Consider the following 21,093-nt stretch of genomic DNA (forward strand, 5'->3'; position numbering starts at 1 on the left):
AATTGCTTATGGTCCAGCTTGTCCTTAAATACCTAAATCCAGACCTTAATTGCTAGTTAATTTGATTAAATTAAAATTAAAGTACGCTAAAACAAATTTTGCTAAAGAAATAAGCAGGAAATATCACTTTATTTGACAAAATTTAACTTAACATGCCAAATTCATGCAAGTCAAGCTAGAGGTCAAATTCAAGTTTAGTTGCTCGGACATAATTTCTATCTCCGTTGTCCGTTACAGGGTCGGTTCTGTGATTTTGACCTTTCCATTGTATTTAATTCTGACTAATTCTGTAATTTTAGAATCAAACTCACATAAATAAGACAAGTCGCGGAACCGGAAGCTGAACGCTTCAGGTGTGAAAGGTTTCGTATACTTTCTATGTAAGAATACTTGAGTGGACATTTGTCCTATTTGACGTAGCTCGTAATGTTTATACATTTAGTATGCCAGATTGTTCACTTTAGTTGTGATACTGACCTTCAGAATCTTACACTAAATTTGCACAGAAACGACAACTTTGACTTTGTTAGTAACATCGTAATTTCCACTAAACTAATATCTGCTTCGAAGAGTAATGATCAATTTTATACATGACTATATTCGGTGGAAAAAAATTTACGTTTACGTTTACATTTTTGATATTTTAAAGAAAAATTAAACATATTTTTGAAGATATATACTTTTAGATAATTAAAACCTCAATCTGAAATTTCAAATAATTTTTTTTTTGAAAAAAATTCACCAAAGGTCAATGTTTTCCGACCCCTAAGTGAATATCTCGGCTCCTAGGTTAATACCGCGAATAATTTTTGAACGACGATGGGCTTAATTTTGGGAAACTACGCATTACTTTGACAAAAAAAACTTTGATCTGATATATAGAGCAAATTGACTTCGATATGGTAGTTTTAAATGCGAACAATGGAAAATTAATGCGTTCATCCACAATTAACCCTTTTTAACGACACAACCGTAAACCAAGGACCAACAATTCGGAACTATTTCATTTTGTTTTTTCATCGAAAATACGGGCTATAGCGACTAGTTTATGCTTCAATATCTGAAAGCTTCCAAAATATCAAGATAAAAAATTTTGAAAAATGCTGGACCATTGTGCAAGATTGGCGAGATGTTTGACGTGAATTCGTTCTGCCCTTACTACAGTGCTGGGAAAAATAATAACACCTCATAGTTTTGACAGGAAATCTTAAAATGATAAAACTATCCCAAAAAGCTGTGTGTATATTTGAGGTAATTGCACTAGATTACATTTTCCTTGAGAAATTGCCTGTAGTTTTCCGGTATAATGCAAAATAATTTAAGAAAGTTGGATTTTACTAAGTTGGCTTCAGGAACCTTATTTTAATAAATTCCCCAATGGCTAAGTAAACAAAAAATATTTTTTGTCTATAAATTTAATAATTTATTTTGTACTTGATTTCTTCCTACTTGATTTCACCATTGGATTCAGCATACAAAATAGTATCTGATCCCAATGTACACTATTCATTGCGCTAGGTAAAAGACAACTCTAACTTAGTCGTGCTCCACGAGCTAATATCAAGAATTCATCCACACTGTAAAGCACCGTTCTAAGTCTCCGCCCACCACGACACGTTCAACAGATACCCAATATCAGTCTGCATAGTGATAATATTCGTTGGCGCTACAATCCAATTGGATCAGGGCCTTGAAGTGTGTTAGAGCACTTCATTCAAGACCGTAACGGTGCACTACAGGATAGCCTGTAGGAGGCAACGTGGTCAGCATTGCGCTCAGTCTGCTTGTTCTAACGAATTGAGAGGGCTTATCATTGAACAAATTAAGGAGAAGCAAGATTAGGATGAGCTGCTGATAATAATTGGTGACATCAATGGCAATAACGGCGTAATTGTTACTTTGAAGAGTAAAGTCTTATATCACGAAGTGTTTGTCATACCAAAAAGATGCAGTATGTTATCGCATTGTCCATTTTGGACAGCAGAAGAGCGAGCACCTGGTGTTGGTTTTCCCATATGCAACTGAAAGTAGAAAAATTAATTTCTATCTGCGTGAAATGTGTGCTAGTGAAACGCGGGTCGAGAAACACTAAATGCTATCGATATAGGTGATAAATCTTTACAAACGTATCAGGACTTGGAAAAATCCTACAATCACATATTTGACATGATACGAATCTCTCTACCACCAGCGGAGGACTTCAATCGCAACCTGTCGCTCCGACCGCTCAAAGTGACGAAAAATACCACCATACCATTGAAGATTTGGTTGCAATCCCAAGAACTCTCTTTAGAACAGAGCTGAAAGCTCATCCTAAATTTCTTGAGCATTGCAAAGTGACTACTGTTTTGTGCAGGTATCGATATGTAGTAGAGAAAATCAGCAATAAATCCATTTAATGATATTCATTACTCTTCTTTCGGTGACGACAACAGCAATATCGAGCGAAATGCTTGAATCAGTATATCCGATCTTTAGAAACGAACTATTTATTTAAATTTTGAATTTATAACCACCTTATTCGATTTATGCTATGAATGCTATGAATCTTTAAATGTAAAATTGTTTCTTCTTTGAGCTAGGTTAACTAGCTCGCTTCCAGCAACTGGTAATCGTAAAAGTCAGCTCGCCTGTAAATATTACATTGTTACAATTGTTTTCATTGGTCCTTACAGGGTTGTATCTAATGAAACCTTAACTTTCTTAACTTTTCTTTTGCTTCACGCAAACATTATGTTGAAGACTTCGTAAATAAGGTGATGGTGACCTTGTCTTGTGCTTTAGCCGTGCCGGTATTTGATCTTACCGCTAGATCATCAACGTTACTATGAGTGGCGAACCTACTAACCTATTTGCATATGAATGACTTCAAAACTTTTAGGTATCTAATTATCTGCACTAGATTCGTTTTTGGGCTACTTTTATGACAGACAATATATACCACTTCCACTTGCAATATCTTAGGGAGACATGTGATAGTTCAGTGGTCGGTACAGGAGAAGCAACCCTATTTCTATTGACCAAGATGATCTTCACGACAGTGGAAAACACGAAAATCGGTTTGCCCTTCTTCGAAATTTTATGATCAGTCACTGCAATCATTGCGTAAGATTTCAGATTCCAAACAGTACGACTACGGGGAAGTAACTCTGAAGAGACTACAGGAGCTGAAAGAAAAAAATTGGCAACAGCAGAGCCTTTACTACATTTGAGTGCGACGATAGCAAGGACAATTTTGCTTCCTTTTGGAAGAGCAATTCATATCTGCATGTTGCGGTAAATTCGCATGTCATCTAGAAGAAAACATCACCGGATGCGACTTTGGTGAAATGCTTTTTCCACCTCTTCACTTGCTCGTCATCGTGGATGATACCATTAACGTCCATCAGAGAACCTGGCGAAGTCCTTAAAGGCAAAAGATTGATTTGGAAGATAGTTTCCTTTTTTGGCCTATGATTATGTAAAATAGATACAAATAAAATGTTCCAGGGACCAACTGTCCCCTTCCACCGTTTTTTTCATCTTCAGAAGAGAAAACAAATAATAAAACTACAAGCTTTTATTATTTTGTTTTCGTTTAAAAATCATGTAAATATCGCGGGCTACTTACTTCCTTCGTCAATTATTTTAACAAGTAGCTGAAGCACTGAAGAAGGGAATAAGTAGCTCCCAAAATACGTATATACACGAAATAGGAGGAAAAAGCTATCTGTTTTTATTATTGACGAAATCGTTGCTTGCTATTTCTGGCAACTCATGCTTCCCTTATCATCTCAATGGCGGAATTCATTTTGTGACGGTCCCACATCAGTTGCAGCAGACACATTCAAACATGCGTGTCGTCGATGAGGAGGCAATGAGAATTTCAGAAGTCTACACCAAAACCGTGCCTTCCCATCACAAACCCGAGTAAGGTGTTGTAGTTAACCCATCATGCCTCCCCGGAACTTCGTGTAATTACTCATAGAAAGCAACCTTCTCCACTATATATAAAATCTCCGTGGTAGCAGGTAGCAGGGCAAAATTGTGATATTCATGAACGTGACCCGAAATCTTGCAATCAGAATCCTGTTAGAAACCGGCTACCAGGTGAAGAGCACGCGTCTTACGGTAGCTGCCAGAAACAAACCGACACCGGATTCACGTCTGCTGCAGCTCGGCTTTCCAGAGTACAAAAGTACATGCCACAAGAGGTTGAGGAGTACTCTTCAGAGTTCCACCACCTTACTTCACAGGCCCAAAGTGCCCAGCTTATGTGGAGTGGAGAAAGCGAGCAGTCTGCTGGCCCTCGATAAAGCTGTCCAGGAACACTTTCCAGATACCAATCATAAGTCGCTTTTTTCGACAAACAAGTGTTAGTTATAGTGTTTTCTTTAACTCCAGACTCAGAAGACCGATTCCCTTTTTCGCTTCGCATTCCAGCTAACCCTTGGATTAGACTTTACTTTCCGCACTTTGCAGCCGATGTCTGATATTTTGAACTAAGAAATCCTATCTAATTTCAGATCCAGATCATAGTCATGTATTCCTTACAAGAGATAAATTTCATATAACTTTTCCTCTATACAATCCAACACACAGCAATGTGGGAACTTTATAAAATAATGCAACGCAAAACTTTCAAATATCTCCATTTCGGAATCCCTACACATCAAGGCAGCAAGCCTCCCTTCCACCTTTCCATTACATGCCAAAATCTTGCCGGGATCATCGCTACCACCATGTGCATGTTTCTTTCTAAATATACACTACTTTCTACGACAAGGCCAAACATTGCATTCAATAATAAATGCTCGATGTCATCTTGAAGTTTCTTGTAACGAATCCATCGATACATTCCGATAAATCTCAATCCCCAATCGACGTGCACCACTCCCCTCCGTTCGCAATTCGATTATAAGCAACTAGTGTTGACCAAAGTGTAAACATAACTTTGGAGATTGGGCCGTTAGTCATCTAATAGCCGTGGCATGTAAATTAGATTAGATAGAAGAATTCTCGCTCGCCGGACATGAATAATTGAACAAGCACCCAGAAATAGACTACTTTCCGGGCAAGACTCGACAGACGGCCGCGCACGGCCGGCATATGTTCATGTAGGATGATAATCAAAAATTACATGCTGATTTATTCAAACTGACCTTTGGCACTAGAATGCAGGCAGCCCCATTCGTGGCGGGCTGCTTGCGATCTCGCCACCCTGGCCTTGTTGCCGGACAACGTTCGGAACGCTTATCTGGCAAAAACCAATTCAGATATTTTTCGGGAAAAAACATTTAAGTCACGCTGGCTGATAAAACTCCGCTTATGCAGCTAACTCAGCAAATACATATTCTAATATAAAAAGGAATCGTTACTCACCTATCAGAAGAGCACACAAAATATCCAATATCGGGAGAGGTTTATTCCAACGTGAACAGAAAGTAACCCTATACGTATATGTGGAAAATCTTAACACGTTCAATACAAAGCTTTTTATTTACTTTTGACGGTAGAATCACAAAAGAATGATTTTAAGATTGGGAAGAAAATTCAAGTAAATTGCACCGCACTGGTTCGCCCGTGTAGTCGGAAGCTTGTTAAAAACCGGCATCTACGCACTCGTTACAATCGAACTGAGCAAGAGTTTCCATTTCACCGATGTTTACGCTTTCCAATCAGTGTAAATTCGAAGACACAAAGCGATGAATAATTCCAAATTTCCTCTACGAATGATTGAGCTCGAATCCACATGACATTTTGTTTCTCTGCCGTGTGAGTTCGTGACAGTTCAGTTGGCGAACAATTGAATTGAAAACTGCACGCTTGCGTCGCACACCAGAGACATCTGGCCACGAGAAAAATACGCTGTAGCGATGAAAAATGGTAATGCTTATTAGTAACTGTTAAATTCCATTAAATTCAAAAGATCGAAGATATGTAAATTTTTTTTTCTAGATGTATAAAATACGAAAAAGTGGTAAATGAATTTTGGTGGGTTTATCCGTTAACTTCAAAATACTAGGGTTGATTAACAATTACATTTTATAAACACAATCTAGGGAGCCTATAGCGCGTTAGAATGTTCCATCCCTGACAGACCCACCTAGTATTATTGTTTGACTCCTCTTCCTATTCCTTAACTCTTATGACAATTGTGTCCGGATGGCGCAAGTTGTTAGAGCGCTAGGCTGTCGTAGCAGAATGTCACGGTAGAAATCTCACTGGTGACTTTGTGCAGCTCCCTGACTGCTGTGCTGGTTCGGTTCTATCGGCCTAGATTCACGCCTCATAAGCAATCATTTGCCTTACTATTGCATTGTACATCTACCGTAGTATTCAGGGTCAAGCAGTGCACTGCAGGATAAACTGACGCGGAATCTAGTTCCTTGAGGCCAACCTATCTCTCTTTGAGGGTGAGCTGTCTCTCCTCTAGGGCGATGTCTGGCTTGTCAGTGTTAGTGTTGTTAAGGAGTTGTGATAGCCACACCCTGTATGAGGTGAGGGCTATGGCACGACCCACCCCCTACCCCCATACTCGTGGGAATCAAATGCGACTGTTCATACTGCTAAAAATGTTCCCCGAGGAAATACTCACTCGTGAGGAGCAGGAAACTATCGAAAACCTTGTAGTGAGGCAGATGTGCAAGGGATGGATTGCGAAACTTGCGTTCACCAGGATAGGCTTTCGAACAGGTCAAATACTAGTGGACTGCGCGACAGAAGGCACTGCAGAGTGGCTTCGGACCATAGTTTCTAAATTGCCAGGCTGGGTAGGAGCAGAACTGTGGACATGTGCTGAGGATGATTTACCAGAAACGCATATGGTGACAGTGTTTCTCCCGAAAGCCGCAACAACAGAGACAGAAGATCTCATGGGCCTGTTAATCGCTTAGAATGAGAATCTCCGTACGCGATTATGGAGGCAATAAAACGTCGGACTTTGTGCCATATCAACTATCGGGGTGGCAATATACCCGTGCATGTGCACAGGGAAAAGCCGAGGAAAGACAACTCGGAGGAAACATCGGGTGGAAAACTTACCGAAGACCTCGAAGGAATCGCATACGTAATAGAGGCGGTCTGGACTGGATCAGTCAAGGAAGTACATCTGCTGCCCAGTGAAGAGCAGAAGCTGCACGACCTCGATCTTCTATGAATTAGGACCAATGGCCAGCACTGAGATAGCCCAGATAAACCTCCACCATCCGAAAGTTCCATCTGGGGTAATTGCAATTGCAAGTTCCAAAGAGAACATTGAAATAGGGCTGGCTCAGAACCCCTGGGTGTACCAGATGCAGATTCGCGGTCTACAAGGAGGAAACATTTAGGTAATTTGGGACTTTTCTTGCGAAAAGCCAAGAGCTTCCATAGGTTTTTCAGAGTTCCTGACCGGGGATCTTGTAGCTATCCAAGCCTGACTAGAAGCCGGGGCGAGCACTCAAGAGACATGAGGCTACTTCCCAGGAGGGGACATTCAGTTCCTAACGGCGCTAGTCGCTAAACTGAATACTGTGAGAGGAGGGCGTTACCACTTCTCAGCTGCGATGCCAACGCCCATCATGAGGTCTGAAAAAGCAGCGACACCAATCGAAGAGGTGAGTACCTTCTGAAATTTATACTTAGCATTAAGTTATAAATATATATCATAGGGTCACTAGACAAGAGGTACTAGACATAAATCTTGGATTAACGGGCTGGTCGGGAATTGGAGGGTGTCGGATGAGCCCTCTATGTCTGATCACAGAATAATCAGATTCGACATTGAGGGCAACTCCGAAATAAAAAGAATGATAAGGAATTCCAGGAGAACGGATTGGGAATCCTATCCAAAGCACCTGAGCAACAACATGGTCCATCTTCAAGGCGGCGGTGACATCAGTAGCGAACTGGGGTTAGAAACAGTGGTGAAAAACCTCAACACAGTCTTCATTGACACATATAAGGCCAGCTATCCGGCTAAGACAGTTAAGTCATCAAGGGACGTACCATGGTGGAACAGGAACCTGGGCAGAATGAAAGCAGAGGTACAAAAACCTCTCAACCGGGCAAAAGAAACCGGGGACTGGCATAGATACAAAAATGCACTGACTGCATGCTATAGCAACGATGTCAGGAAAGCAAAACGGAACAGCTTCAGGGAATTCTGTGAAGGGATCGAACAGATCACAGAAGCAACCAGGCTTTACAAGATTGCAGCCAAAGACGGGGCAACATCCTAAGTCTGTTTAAAGAAGGAAGATAGGACATTTACCAAGAATGAGGAGGACAAAGTACACCCTGACTTTCTATATGGGCAAAATGCTAGAGAGTAGGCAAATAGAAGTACCGACAGGTACAAATTCTTTTGACATCAATACTACTGAAGGTTATCCACATGGCACTATCGCCGCTTATGTGGAGTATGGTAGTGGACGAACTACTGAACGTGGTAACAAATACTGGAATGCAGGTCCAAGGTTACGCGGATGACATTGGTTTAATCTTTAGGGGCGAATATGATGATAACCTATAGATGGAATCCAAACTGGACTAAGGGTTACTTATGCCTGGTGCAGGAAGGTGGGACTGCGGACCAATCCACTTAAAACCACCATTGTACCATCCACTAGGAGAGGTAAGCTTGATCACCTGAGGGTCATAAGGTTACATGACATGGAGGTGAAACGAGAAACAGAGGTAAAATATTTGGGAATTACGCTAGACCAAAAAATACTTTGGAATTCACATGTCGGAAACACTTGTCGGAAAGCCACGAAGGCTCTGATGACTTGTAGGTCCGTAGTAGTAAAAAAATGGGGTTGCAACCCGAAGATACTACTTTAGATATACACTGCAATAGTAAGACAAATGATTACCTATGGCGCGGTAATCAGGGCAGAAAGAACTAAACTCAGCACGCAAGTCAGGGAGTTAGACAGACTGGCTTGCATTTCTATCAGTCGCGCAATGAAGACACGCCCAACGGCACTTCTAGACGTGCTTCTCCGACTAGCCCTACTCCATCTGTATGTACATCTGTATGTACATACAGATGGAGACAAAGTGGGCAATATTCAGGATGGCCGGGAGTATCAGCGAAGGGGAAGCTGCCTAAATCGAAGGAAGATTGATAGGCGGTGTCCCGAATTGTTGATACCAAGGGATAACATGACACTTTACTTCGATAAGTAGTTTGAAACATGTTAGAGTAACAAGGGAAACTGGGAGAGCGTGGCTATGACACACGGCTTAAATCAGCAATTGATTACTTGGTACATTGACGGATCCCTCAAAACAGAGGGAGCGGGTGCCAGCGTCATTGGTCCAAGGAAAATGTACTTGAAGCCAATGGGTATGCACACTAGCATGTTCCAGGGCGAAATATACGCTATAGACAGATGCGCCTCCTTTAATCTCCAAAGGAACTACAGGGGGCAGAACATTGCTATTCTCACCGACAGCCAAGCAGCGTTCAAAAATTTTAAGTTCCCCGATAGTCTCCTAGTTATCGGTTAGAATAGGAGTATTTTATTTTCTGTAATTCTTTTGATAATTAAAATAATTCCATATCCCAAAGAAAATGTACCCATCTCATAGAATGTCATACGTTTTTGTGCTAAGACAACATTTTAACTCGATGTTATCCGTAATTACTCTAAAAATTCAAAAAAGACTTCTAAAGTTATGTTCTCGTAGTCCAATCATACTAACACAATCCAGTCTTTGAAGTTTGTTAAACTCCTTGGCTATACTACAATCGGTCCAATCTTATTATTATCTTATAGGTCAGCATCGCCCATATGAAGATCCCTTATGCTCTTTTGATTGGAATGGGGTGTGGTCTAAAGCTACCAAACATTTTAGGGTGTTTTCTATTGTACTTCTAGGTGGTGCTCAGTGGTGGCGGCGGTGAGGAAGACGGGCGGCAACCCTGTCGGCCAAACCAAAACCAAGTGGCCGAGAAGAACCTCCATAGTGGTGGCACCGGGAGACGCTGTACTCACTTTGGTTTGCCGGCCGTGATGCAGTAGGCGAATGCTCCAAAGGCTTAATCAGGGCGATCAGACCCGAGTCTGCACGGGGACTCATCTGAAGTGGTAGTTGGCCACGAAACCTTATCAGGAGTATACTGGTACCATGGGAACCAGGATAGCTCGTGGACTGTCATACTTCGGGTGAACTCCCGTTGTATGTGAGTACAGCTCGGTTATTTGTGGCAGGCCCCCTAGTGGGAGCTTCATAGGGAATGTGGTTATGCTCAAGCGAGAAGAGACCTTCGGGCCTCGGCGTGGTGTTGCGTTTCAACACGGGTGCCGTACTCTTTAGTTCGGTAGAGATTTAGGTATGTCTTGCATCCACCAGTATGAATGCTAAGCCATGCACTTGGTATAGACTGGTACCGTTGTTGCTTGTCTCAGCGGGGCTCTGATTGTGTCTTAAGAAGACCGTGGGATTAAGTCGCAAGACAGGTGCTCACCTAAAACCCTCAAGGACTTAACTGTACTTCTAGGTGGTGCTCAGAAGTGGCGGTGATGAAGATGGGGCAGCAATCCTGTCGACCAAACCAAAACCAAGTGGGGGGAGACGCTGTATCACTTCGGTTTACTGGCCGTGATGCAGTAGGCGAATCCTCCAAAGGCCTAATTAGGGCAATCAGGCCCGACTCTCACTCATGTGAAATGGCAGTAGGTCACGAAACCTTACTGTGGAGATTTAAGTAGGTCTTGCATCCACCAGTGTGAATGCTGAGCCATGCACTCAGTATAGACTGGTACCGTTGTGCTTGTCTCTGCGGAGCTCTGATTGTGATCACAAAATCAATTCGTGTAAGAAGAAGATCGTGGGATTAAATCCACCCGATAGGTACTCATGTAAATCCACAGAGACGATTCTACTTTATTCTACAATTAACATGACTATTTATGCATGTGTTCTTGGTGTGGAAAGACGCAATGCGTTCCCCCTGCATGGTCGTCACTAGTATGTTTGCAACAAGTTCAATTATGTTCATTAAGAGTCATGTTCATAAACTGAATCTGACTTACATGTACGCAATGGCTGCAAACTAAACAGTGCCCTATATTTGCATATCAGACACGGACATTGTCCCAGAATATGTATGGAGGTTTCATTGGTCTCCCCACAGTCCCCGGCATCCACATCCGAGAGTGTTTTCAGTCCATCCGAGGCTTCTCCTCTCTTGAGGTCAGGCTTGTTTTAATTGTGTACATTCTAATCGAGCGGACTAATCTTCACTATTCCCTTCTTCTTTTTCTTTGCCTAAAAAGGCTTAAATTTTGCTCAGCCTTCTTAGGAGCCATCCGGTCTTAGGTCATCTTTCAGAGAAAGTGGCTCCTACGCCAACAAGATCTACTTAATTTCTGAGGTGTGATGTCACTATTGCCTGAATGCCCTGCTCCATTTCTTTTCGGAGGTGAATCCAGACTTGTTCTAATGTTGTTTGCTTTCTATTGTATACATATAAATTCTTTCGTACGTAAGGAGACATTGTGCAGAATGTATTGTATCACCACGCACAGTGGTCTTGAAAAACCAGAGACTAAGCCTCTCAGAAAACTATATTCGTCTCTCTTTGGCCTGAAGTTGACGAAAGAAAAAACGAAACTATCCAATTCAACTATGCACTGAAAAGTCAGTAGGAAGAAGATGTTGACAACGATATGATACCTCCTCGCCTAAATTCATGTTTCCTCATGTGGAAAGCCTGTACCTAATGTCTATGTAGCAAGAAGGTGAGTACAATAACTTCCATAATGGGAGGAACTGGAAACACGACTACGGCCGGTCTATCGATGGCAATGTTGGCTAATTCTTCCAGAAAACGGGAGAGAAAGGCTCGGCAAAAAGAAATTTTAGCTCTCGTCCGCCTCTAAAAAGAAAAGTGGAAAAAAGAAAGGTGATGATGTAAACGCAACTGGTCTAATACGGGTATGTCAAGACAGACCCATACAGTCTGGATCTTGATGTCAAAATTGTTAGAAGCGATCATGCTAAGATAATTTTGTTGCCAGGACCTATAGTCCTTTGTATCCCTTACTGCCGTAAGAACTAAGGAATGTGGTAGTGTATGCAGAATTATCATCAATCAATCTTAAAATCTTAAAAGGTTGTGATGCGACCGCTCACCATATTTGCTTAAAAAGTAGTGAATGTAATCCTAAAGGAGAGAAGTTATTTGACTTTGTCAGCTCAGCTGGTTTATAACAACGAACATAAGGTACGCTACTACGTTCGTGGGGCCAAGAAGAAGTGAAGTAATTGACTTAAGGATCTGCACTTCAAAGTTGTTAGAGTTGGTTAAAAACTGGCGGGGGTTAGACGAAGTCTCACTCTCAGACCACCATTACTGAGAATTTAGTCTGATTATTGCAGGCGAAAAGATATAATAAAAAGGCGGAATCCTGGGAAAACTTTGCACAAAGTTCAACGAACTTAGATGCGTAAAACGTTCGAAGGGTGATACCTTTAGAACATACTGTGAGGAACTGGAAGACGAAAAATAGACTTCAAGACTGTGCGGAGTCTTTAAAAGAGAGGGGTCGACCAAATTAGACTCTCAAAACCAGATGGAACATTCACAAAGTTGAGTCTTACAGGCTCTCTTGGAAGTATACTATCCGGGAGAAAATTTCGGCAAACCTTTCACCACAATGACATAAATTCTAACGAGACACAATGGTTATAGAAATGCAGAAATAAATGCATAGCTACACCCGAAAACCTAGAAAACATCTTGTTTCACTGTCCGAGATTCGTAAAAGAGAAGAGGAAGTTAAGTAGTGCCATAAATGACCAGATCGAGAAATCAGATATTCTTGGATCCTCTATCTGGTTATCTCTTGCAATATAAGGTCATAGTTTACTAGCTTTTCTTCCAATCAGTGTACGAATCTGTAGGTGGTGGCTCGCATTACATTTAAAATCAGTAGCTTCGTGTCCTTCTCTTAGTGCAACAAAACCAATAAATTATTGACTTTTTTCTAATTTTATTAAAACTAAAAAGAATAAAACGAAAAATAGATCACGTCCTTAAAATTATGTCATAAAAAGATCAACACAGTCAGCCTTTCAAGCGGCCTCCGGAGTACTCTTTGCAGTTTTATTTCTCTTCTTCGTTGTCTTGTGGGGCTTCATATTTCCTATCAAACTAGCACGTTTCAGAACAATCTTTGAATCCTTTTCTTTCACACTGGGTTTTGTTTTTTTCTGTTTAGATTTTGCCATAGTTTTCTTCTTCATAGGAATTTTCAATTTAAGTCCTTTTTCGTCATTCACATCATCAGATCCCTTTGGCTTCTTTGGTTTCACTGCAGCGCTCGCTTTGGGGCCTTGTTTCTTACCTGAAGCGGTTTTTGGGGATTTCGATTTCTTTTCAGCTTTTTTGGCTTTTGTTTTCTCCTTTGCAAGTTCAGTCTTTTTTGTTTTTGATATTTTAAATGATCCCGTAAATCCCTTTCCTTTCGTTTGAATTAACTCGCCACTTTCAACTGCCTTCTTCAGGTACCGTTTAATGTGCACTTTCGACTTTTCCGTATCCACACCATATGTATGAGCAATATATTTTCCGATGGCTGGAATTGAGGAGCCACTTCGACCCTTCAACCCCTCAATTGCAGCAAGTATCATCATTTTAAAAGAAACTTTTTTATCTTGAGACATATTCACTGTAAAAATTTGACAAAAAAATCGGCAACACAAATTATTGTGTCAGTATCGTCAGCGATGGGGTTCCAACTGAGCTAGTACACTTAGTGTTCGTCTAAATCAATTAAATTGCCTCTATTACCTTTTACTATACAGAAAAATATCTACCAATGCCTTAATAATTGCTCAAAATATGCAATCCCTAGAGCCCCAATCCCCATTTTTAATCCAGAAGTTGCATAGTTTCCTCATATGGAAAATTCTTCATAATTTTTAACTTTATTCTTTATTATTATTTATTCAAAAAGAATATAAGTAAGGTAATTGCTTCTTAAACGATTTTTTTTTATTTGAGCTCCACCATATATAACGTGCCATTAAAAATACAATCCAACATAATTTGTTGTTAACAGTTAGCCTTAAGGAAATAAATTTCCGCCCAATTTTTCGGCATATCCAAGAGTGAATAACCGTCACACATTTTTTGGCAGAAGAATGTATTGAATTATTATGTTTAAAATTTTCCCACTTTATTGAAGCTGAAATATTTTCTGTTCTGTTAGCCTGAGAGGCGACCGAAGTGGTCAGTTCACTCTACTGATCCCATTTCCTTCTTTCCATTGTATGCAGCCTCAGCTCCGATTTTTGGAATGATTGTCTTCTTGAGAACGGAACAAGAAACACTCAGCCACTTGCTTTTACGATTGCCTCTCTCTAGGTACCGCCAGGCTGCGAACGCCAGGTAAACAATTCTTTGAGGACCACAAAGAGGTGTCTGGTTGCATCTCTCCTAGCGCTGGTGGCAGGAACTAGTCAATAAGATGGGCAGAGATCCGTTGAGACTTGATTATAAACTAGTCACTACAAAAATCGGTGCCCCGGAGAAACCCTGTTCACTTATTACTAAAATGATGGACCGAGTGTTATTCCCTACGTGTATCGGAAGAAGCACTCCTCCCTACGAAAAGTAAGAAGGAGTCAGAACCCGACGGTGTTCCGCCATAAGTGCAGAAACTGGTGTTTCACCATCGGCATACTACTACTGGTTATACTTGACGAATTCAACGTTTGCTTAAAGGGAGATATATATTTTTTTCTGGATTTCTGGAACGCTTCCTACAAGGGTTTACTACGAGTTGACATTAGTGAACGGAAATATAATACTTTTCAGTGAATCGACTCTTTCCGACTAACTCACCTTGTTGAAACGGAACAAATGTGTGCCTCAAAGTAGTCAACACTATTTTCAACTCCCCAATAACAGTACCGAAGAAAATGCGTTAAAAAGCAACTGACAACAACAAACAGATCTAAATTAAGTCCACAATAAAAACGTTACCAAAAACATTGCAAAGGGAGCTAATTAAAAGGGAATTATTTGATCGATCGTTTAGATAAACAAATGTGTAAATCAGAAAATCGTGCTGTAAACAATCATACATATAATGCTCCGTGTTTGCTGCATATGTATATATACAGAATACATTAGTAACACAATGCGCACAGTAAATCGTATTAACAGGCCACTCATTATAAGCTCACCAGCTGATGTTTGAGTCGAATCGTACCTCGCACATCTCATTGAGTTGCATATGTAGTGCGCTTACCGCGGCGTTTAGTTTGTGCTATGTGATACGTCGGCTCCCATAGCTTACATAGGGATACCAATGATAACGGACTGCGGATTATTCAGTTAGCAATATCGCACGAAATGGTTGTTGTAAGTACCTGGTTTCCGGTTCACAAACATACGTGGGCCTCTCAAGACGGGACCAATTTCAACCAAATTGACCATGTGCTGATTGAACGCCGCCACCTCTCAGTCTTAATGAATGTCAGAACATATAGGGAGGTCAATATAGACTCGCACCATCCCCTCTAACAATTAGGTGAGAGTTAACACTGAAATCATCCACAACGCAGCCCTCCGCAACACCTATGCCGTAATAACCGCAGTCAACAGAGATCCTGGAGATGAAGCATCAACAAATGATCTTCACAACCACCTGAAGAACGTTATCATTGATACGGCCACAAACATACTTGGCCCCAGCTGCTGTAATGTTGCATTCTCAAAGAACGCGGGCACGCGCAGAGACTTATCACGAACTCCAGCGAGCGGAGAAGCGACTTCACAGACGGAAAAAGGAAGCCTGGGAGAACCAACAAGTCTGTAAACTCGAAAAGTTCAGGGAGCAACCGCACCAGGCGCGCAAGTTTCATCACCAAGTCAACAGCCTTATACACCTCGACGCTCATCCTGCCAAGACAAAGAGTGAAATCTGATTTCCGACAGAATGGGCATATTGAAGCAATGGGTTGAGTATTTTGATGAACTGCTCAAAAACCAAAATATCGGCGATTTGGAGGTCCCGCCAACTGAAGACAACGGACAAATGCTGCCACCACCAAGTATAGCAGAAACAGTCCGTGCAATTCATCGGCTTAAAAATCATAAGTCGCCAGGAACCGACGGAATTACAGCCGAATTGGTTAAATATGGAGGCGACCAATTACCCCAAGTTGTTCATCAACTTGTGCTCAAAGTATGGGACAGCGAACCAATGCCTGATTACTGGCAACGTCTCGTACATGAAAAGGGGGATATCACACAGTGCAGCAATTATAGAGGTATCACGATGCTGATTACCATCTATAAGATATTCTCCTCTATCTTGCTAGGTCGGATAGCCCCATACGCCCAGAACATCATTGACCTATACCAAAGAGGCTTCACTCCAGGCAAATTAACAGCAGATCAAATTTTCTCTCTGCCGCAAGCGATGGAAAAACTGTTGGAATATTCACATCAGTTGCACCATCTATTCATCGAGTTTAAAGCCGCCTATGACAGCAGGCAGGGTAAAACTGCACTCGGCCATGAAAGAATTCGGTATCCCGACGAAATTGATAAGACCGAACAATGTGCGAGGCCAGATAAAAACAGCAGGATCATGCGTCCTTTTTAACCTGGCCCAGGAGCAAGTGATTCGCGATGCAGACGTAGGTAAATGCGAAAGGCACCAACCTCTTCAAGTCCACCCAACTACTGGCTTGACGATATTGACATTATGGGAAGAACAACCCGAAATGTACAGTCTACCTTCTTCATCCAGATCCAAATCGAGCAGGCGGCGCGAGATGTTGGGCTGCACATTAATGAAGGCAAGACGAAGTACATGGTGGCAACGTCAGCGTCAAACCCAAAACCGAAAGAACGAACAACATCAAATCGCATTGGTCAAAAGAAAACAGAAAATATAGGAGACTACAACTTTGAGACCGTTGATCATTTCTCCTATCTAGGGTCGAAAGTCACAACCGATAACAGCTACGACGATGAAATCGGCGCATGGTTGTTGGCAGCCAACAGAGCCTATTTCAGCTTACAAAAACTGTTCCGCTCGAAACATCTCACCATAGGGCCAAAGCTCTTACTGTTCAAGACAATGATCTTGCCAGTCCTCATGTATTCCTCGGAGACTTGGGTTCTTAGCAAGAAGAATTGCGAACTCTTGGCGCGTTGGAGAGAAGAATCCTCCGAAGAATTTCCATAGTCTACATAACGACGAATTCTATGAGCGATTCCATGTCCGTCCGGTTGTGGATAAAATCCGGCTCAATAGATTGCGGTGGGCGGGTCAATCAATCCGTATGGATGAGGATGATTCCTTAGGCTTTCCGGGTGGAATCATATCTATGGTAGAAAAAGAAGACAAGACAGACCCTGCCTCTCCATCTCAGGCCTCCGATGGCGTAGGTCAGGATGCCAGACAGCTTTTAAGGATATCGAATTGGTGGACCTCCGCGCAAAACCGTGGTGTCTGCAGTTCCTTATTATGGCAGGTCTAGACCGGATACCGGTTGTTGCGCCGTGGATGATGATGATGATATTTACACTAAACATATCAGTCCATCAGTCATTTCATCAGTTCATTTTTTATGGATTGACTTATGGCACATTGATGAAATACTGGTCGTGTAAAGTCAGCCTATCAGCGAGTGCAGAGGTGGGGAGCTTCCCGGGTGTTGTCTGACTATTAGAGTGCCTCAGAGCCAGATGTAATGTGATCGGGGAGTGGCCCCCCTCGTCTTCCTTGCTAAAGACGGACCATTTATAAGCCCAATGGGAGGACTCAAGACAGTTAATTGTCTGTAAAAACAAATCGACAGGCAGATGGACTGCATTGCTAACCGGTGACTTAGGTCTATGTATAGATCGAAAACTCACTCAATTTTAGTCTTTTCTGCAAAAGATCGCTAAGGCACCATCTTTGACTGCGTCTTCTGCGATGAAGTGGTGAAATAAAATCTAATTACTGGATGCGGTTAAGGAAATCAGAAACATACATTTTAAAAATTCCGAGATTTTGTGCGCGTCTAGTTTTTTTTGGTAGTTCACCTTTTTCATATTTTTTAAGTTGATGACTGTAATGTTACGCCATTCTTCCACTAAATGTTTGGTTACTGTCGACTTAGCCGCTTTCTGTCCAGGGTGGTTAGTTAGCAGATTTGCAGCTTCCCGGATGTGCTCATGGAATCGCGTGATTACAAATCTCTTCCACTATTCCTCATATCTTTGCAGATATTCTGGACAGAAAGCTCTTTAGATTCCATTTTTCTGATATACCTTTTTTACCTTTAATCAATTTGAGCAGAATTTTTAGTTGGATCAAGCGGTTTGTATTGATTACATTTATACAATGTCAAGCTGTACTATTTGCCTGAGGCGCAGTCATCACATGCAGTAGTTCCTCTAAAAGGAAAACCTCGAAGCCTAACTACGCCCGGATCGTTTGCAGCATCACTGCCTAAATTTTCCGGAAAACAAAAAAAAACACACCGGTTATGTATAGAGAATTATAGAATAAATCTTGGCTCTCATAATCTTACCAAGGAAAGCAGTAAGAAGGTAAACTAGTGATGTGGATGCAACTGGTTTGATGTTGGTATGTGGAATCTGATCCATGCAAACACCGTATACCTGCAAAGGGTATTAGTACACAGCAAGTAAAGGCACTACAAAATAAAGGAAAACCCCGTGAAAATAAGAACATGTGAATTGCTGTATAAACAGGTGTGGCAGTGTCCATAGAAATCGAAAGGAACCTTTGACGGAAAGAAAGGATAAGCTGATAACTCCAATGAAACGCAAAACGCAATGAACGTAAAAATCGTAAGACTAAAACATCAGTAGAGGTTAACGCTTTGATATGTTCCTCATGATCACCTACTCTTCTCGCTTTCGCAGACATTAATTCCGATTTCTAAGAGGGCGATCATATCATCATAGGAACACTAGTTCTGACTGCAAGATTCCGGTACAGGTTAAGGAGCATCCCAATTGTACCGCCCTATGCAGTTTCCACCGCCTCATAATTGGCACACTGAGTTCAAGCACATAGCCTGCTATAAGGTCAGTTGGGTTTCAATTTACCGACACCATACCAGCAATCAGATTGACCACTTTGTGATCAGCATTAGATTTAAAAGCCGGAGGGGACATCGGCCTCGAAATGAAGTACCATCTCATGGTCTCTTACTTTCCCTTACGTGTTGCGTCTGCCACCCATTGTAAGATTAGCGAGCTGCGACCCCCTAACTTCAACATTGAACGATTATATTATCCAACTGTCACTCAACAGCGGATCGATGAACGCAAGTAGTTGAACGCACTATTGACCGCTGCAATTGATGGTGAGCGTGACATGTTTGAACTCCGATACCGAGCATAACCCCGAGAATTTCAGCATAGTGTACGCCATGACAAAGAAGAATTTGCTACAGCACTGGTCAGGGAAGTGGAAGATGCCGCAGAACGTAATAATTTCATCACGAAAGAGCGTGCATGTGGTCGCAAATCAGTCGATGGTCCTGTGAACGGCAGTCGACTCCTCATCTACGTCGACGAGTAACTGAAGAGTTGGAAAGAATACTTCACCATGATTCTTAACTGTATTACATCCGGTGAAGTTCCTATTCTTGTGGATGAAATGGCTAGTTACCCTAACATGCGGCTATGGACTGTTCCACCAAGTAATCATTTCGGCCACCAATGCATGCAAAACGGAGTAAATCCGCCGGGCTGGACGGTCTCCTCACAAAGTTATTTATCGCTGCACCTGCAGTCACTGCAGATCTGCTGCTTCCACTGGCACAGAAATCTTAAGAACCCGAAACCTTTCCCCTTAGAGTGAAAGAAGGGAATGACCGCTAAGATTCCAAAGAAGGGCATCCATTTTGAGTGCAAGAATTGCAAGAGAATCTACGTGCTCCCTACCGATGCAAAAATAATAGCTGAAATAATTTTTGAATGCATCAAAGAACGTCTTGAAAGCTTGATCGACAGAGCGCAGGCTGGCTTCCTCTCCGAATCCTCCTGTATTGACTACATCAACACCCCGCGGATCATTTTGGAGCAGTACGTGGAGTTTACATGTTCGCTGCACCTGCTCTTTATCGATTCCGACAAAGCTTTCGACAGCGTGAACAAGAAGTGTATTTAGCATGTTCTACACAGAAGGAACATCCCAGAGAAACTAATAGCTATTATCTGAGCGATCGAAATCTCTCCACAGCGGAAGCTGGCTGTTCGAAAACAATGCGATGTCATTCGTAATTCACATAAAAGCGCCACGACATTTGTAGAAGATGTTGCGATGTGCACGAGTGGATAGGTGGTAAAAGTAAATACAATCTGTTTGGGTTTTGTCGATAAGCTATTATAGAGCTTAAAACTCGCGCCATAAATGCAACCGCCAAGCTTGGTGGCGGAAATCAGTTGAATTGGGGCATTAAAGCGACCAAAGTGAATTTATTGACTAGAACTTGAAACGGAAGTATGCTTCAATGCGCTGTGCTATAATTTGTCGCAAAACTCCACCATAAGCAACCCTTTGTTTTCTAGTAGGACAACAACCCTTAGTACATTTCCTTCTCGGCAAGAGAATGGTTATTGTATAGTTCAAAACGGGCTCTATGTGCGTTCCCAATCAATAAACCTTAATCTTTCGGTCACCATGCTCCCAGGGCAGACGTGAGGCAGCGTCTAAAGAGTTGCCTCGGCTCTGGACGAAACCGTTAGTCCTTGTTTTTAAAACAATCGAGAGAATCGTTTCGATTTTCTTGTTGCGCTCGGTTAAGTTCATTTTCTTTGCCTCCCTTGTGTTATCTGTATCATATGGAAACAAATGTTTTGATATTTGTCTTATACTTGATAGGTGGCACATTAAGGAAGGGCGACAATTGCATTGCCAGCTACGCCCTGTCGAGATTATGGACGGTCGTAGAGCTTTCTTTTGCAGCATCAATGAAGCAAAAATGGGCTTAATATATAATTATACATATATGTTATGTATACAATAAATAAACGGATTTATTAAAGTTACTCATTTCTCGTATAAAAAAAGTATTAAAAAAACTCTATTGTCAAAATGATGTTATCTTTAAGGGGAATACCACACTAGG

The 21,093-nt window shown here is 41.7% G+C and overlaps 2 protein-coding genes across 2 annotated transcripts in view; both read right to left on the reverse strand.

Moving 5' to 3' along the window:
- Positions 1-5,794, reverse strand: part of LOC119648055 (probable protein phosphatase 2C T23F11.1) — a 46,080-nt gene extending 40,286 nt beyond the window's left edge. The window contains exon 1 of the mRNA XM_038049517.1: positions 5,362-5,794. The gene's annotated coding sequence lies outside the window, so the exon portion shown is untranslated. The remainder of the gene's footprint in view (positions 1-5,361) is intronic.
- Positions 5,795-12,966: 7,172 nt separating this feature from the next.
- Positions 12,967-13,715, reverse strand: LOC119648056 (histone H1A, sperm-like). Its single transcript, XM_038049521.1, has one exon. It carries the CDS (start codon positions 13,639-13,641, stop codon positions 13,051-13,053), a length of 591 nt encoding a protein of 196 aa, XP_037905449.1. The 5' UTR covers positions 13,642-13,715; the 3' UTR covers positions 12,967-13,050.
- Positions 13,716-21,093: the final 7,378 nt, after the last annotated feature.

Source organism: Hermetia illucens, chromosome 2 (genome assembly GCF_905115235.1).
Source record: "Hermetia illucens chromosome 2, iHerIll2.2.curated.20191125, whole genome shotgun sequence".
Classification (NCBI taxonomy): domain Eukaryota; kingdom Metazoa; phylum Arthropoda; class Insecta; order Diptera; family Stratiomyidae; genus Hermetia; species Hermetia illucens.

Bases quoted from the DNA above. Each gene is read 5' to 3' on its own strand.
- LOC119648056 (XM_038049521.1), bottom strand. From the start codon at position 13,641: ATGTCTCAAGATAAAAAAGTTTCTTTTAAAATGATGATACTTGCTGCA.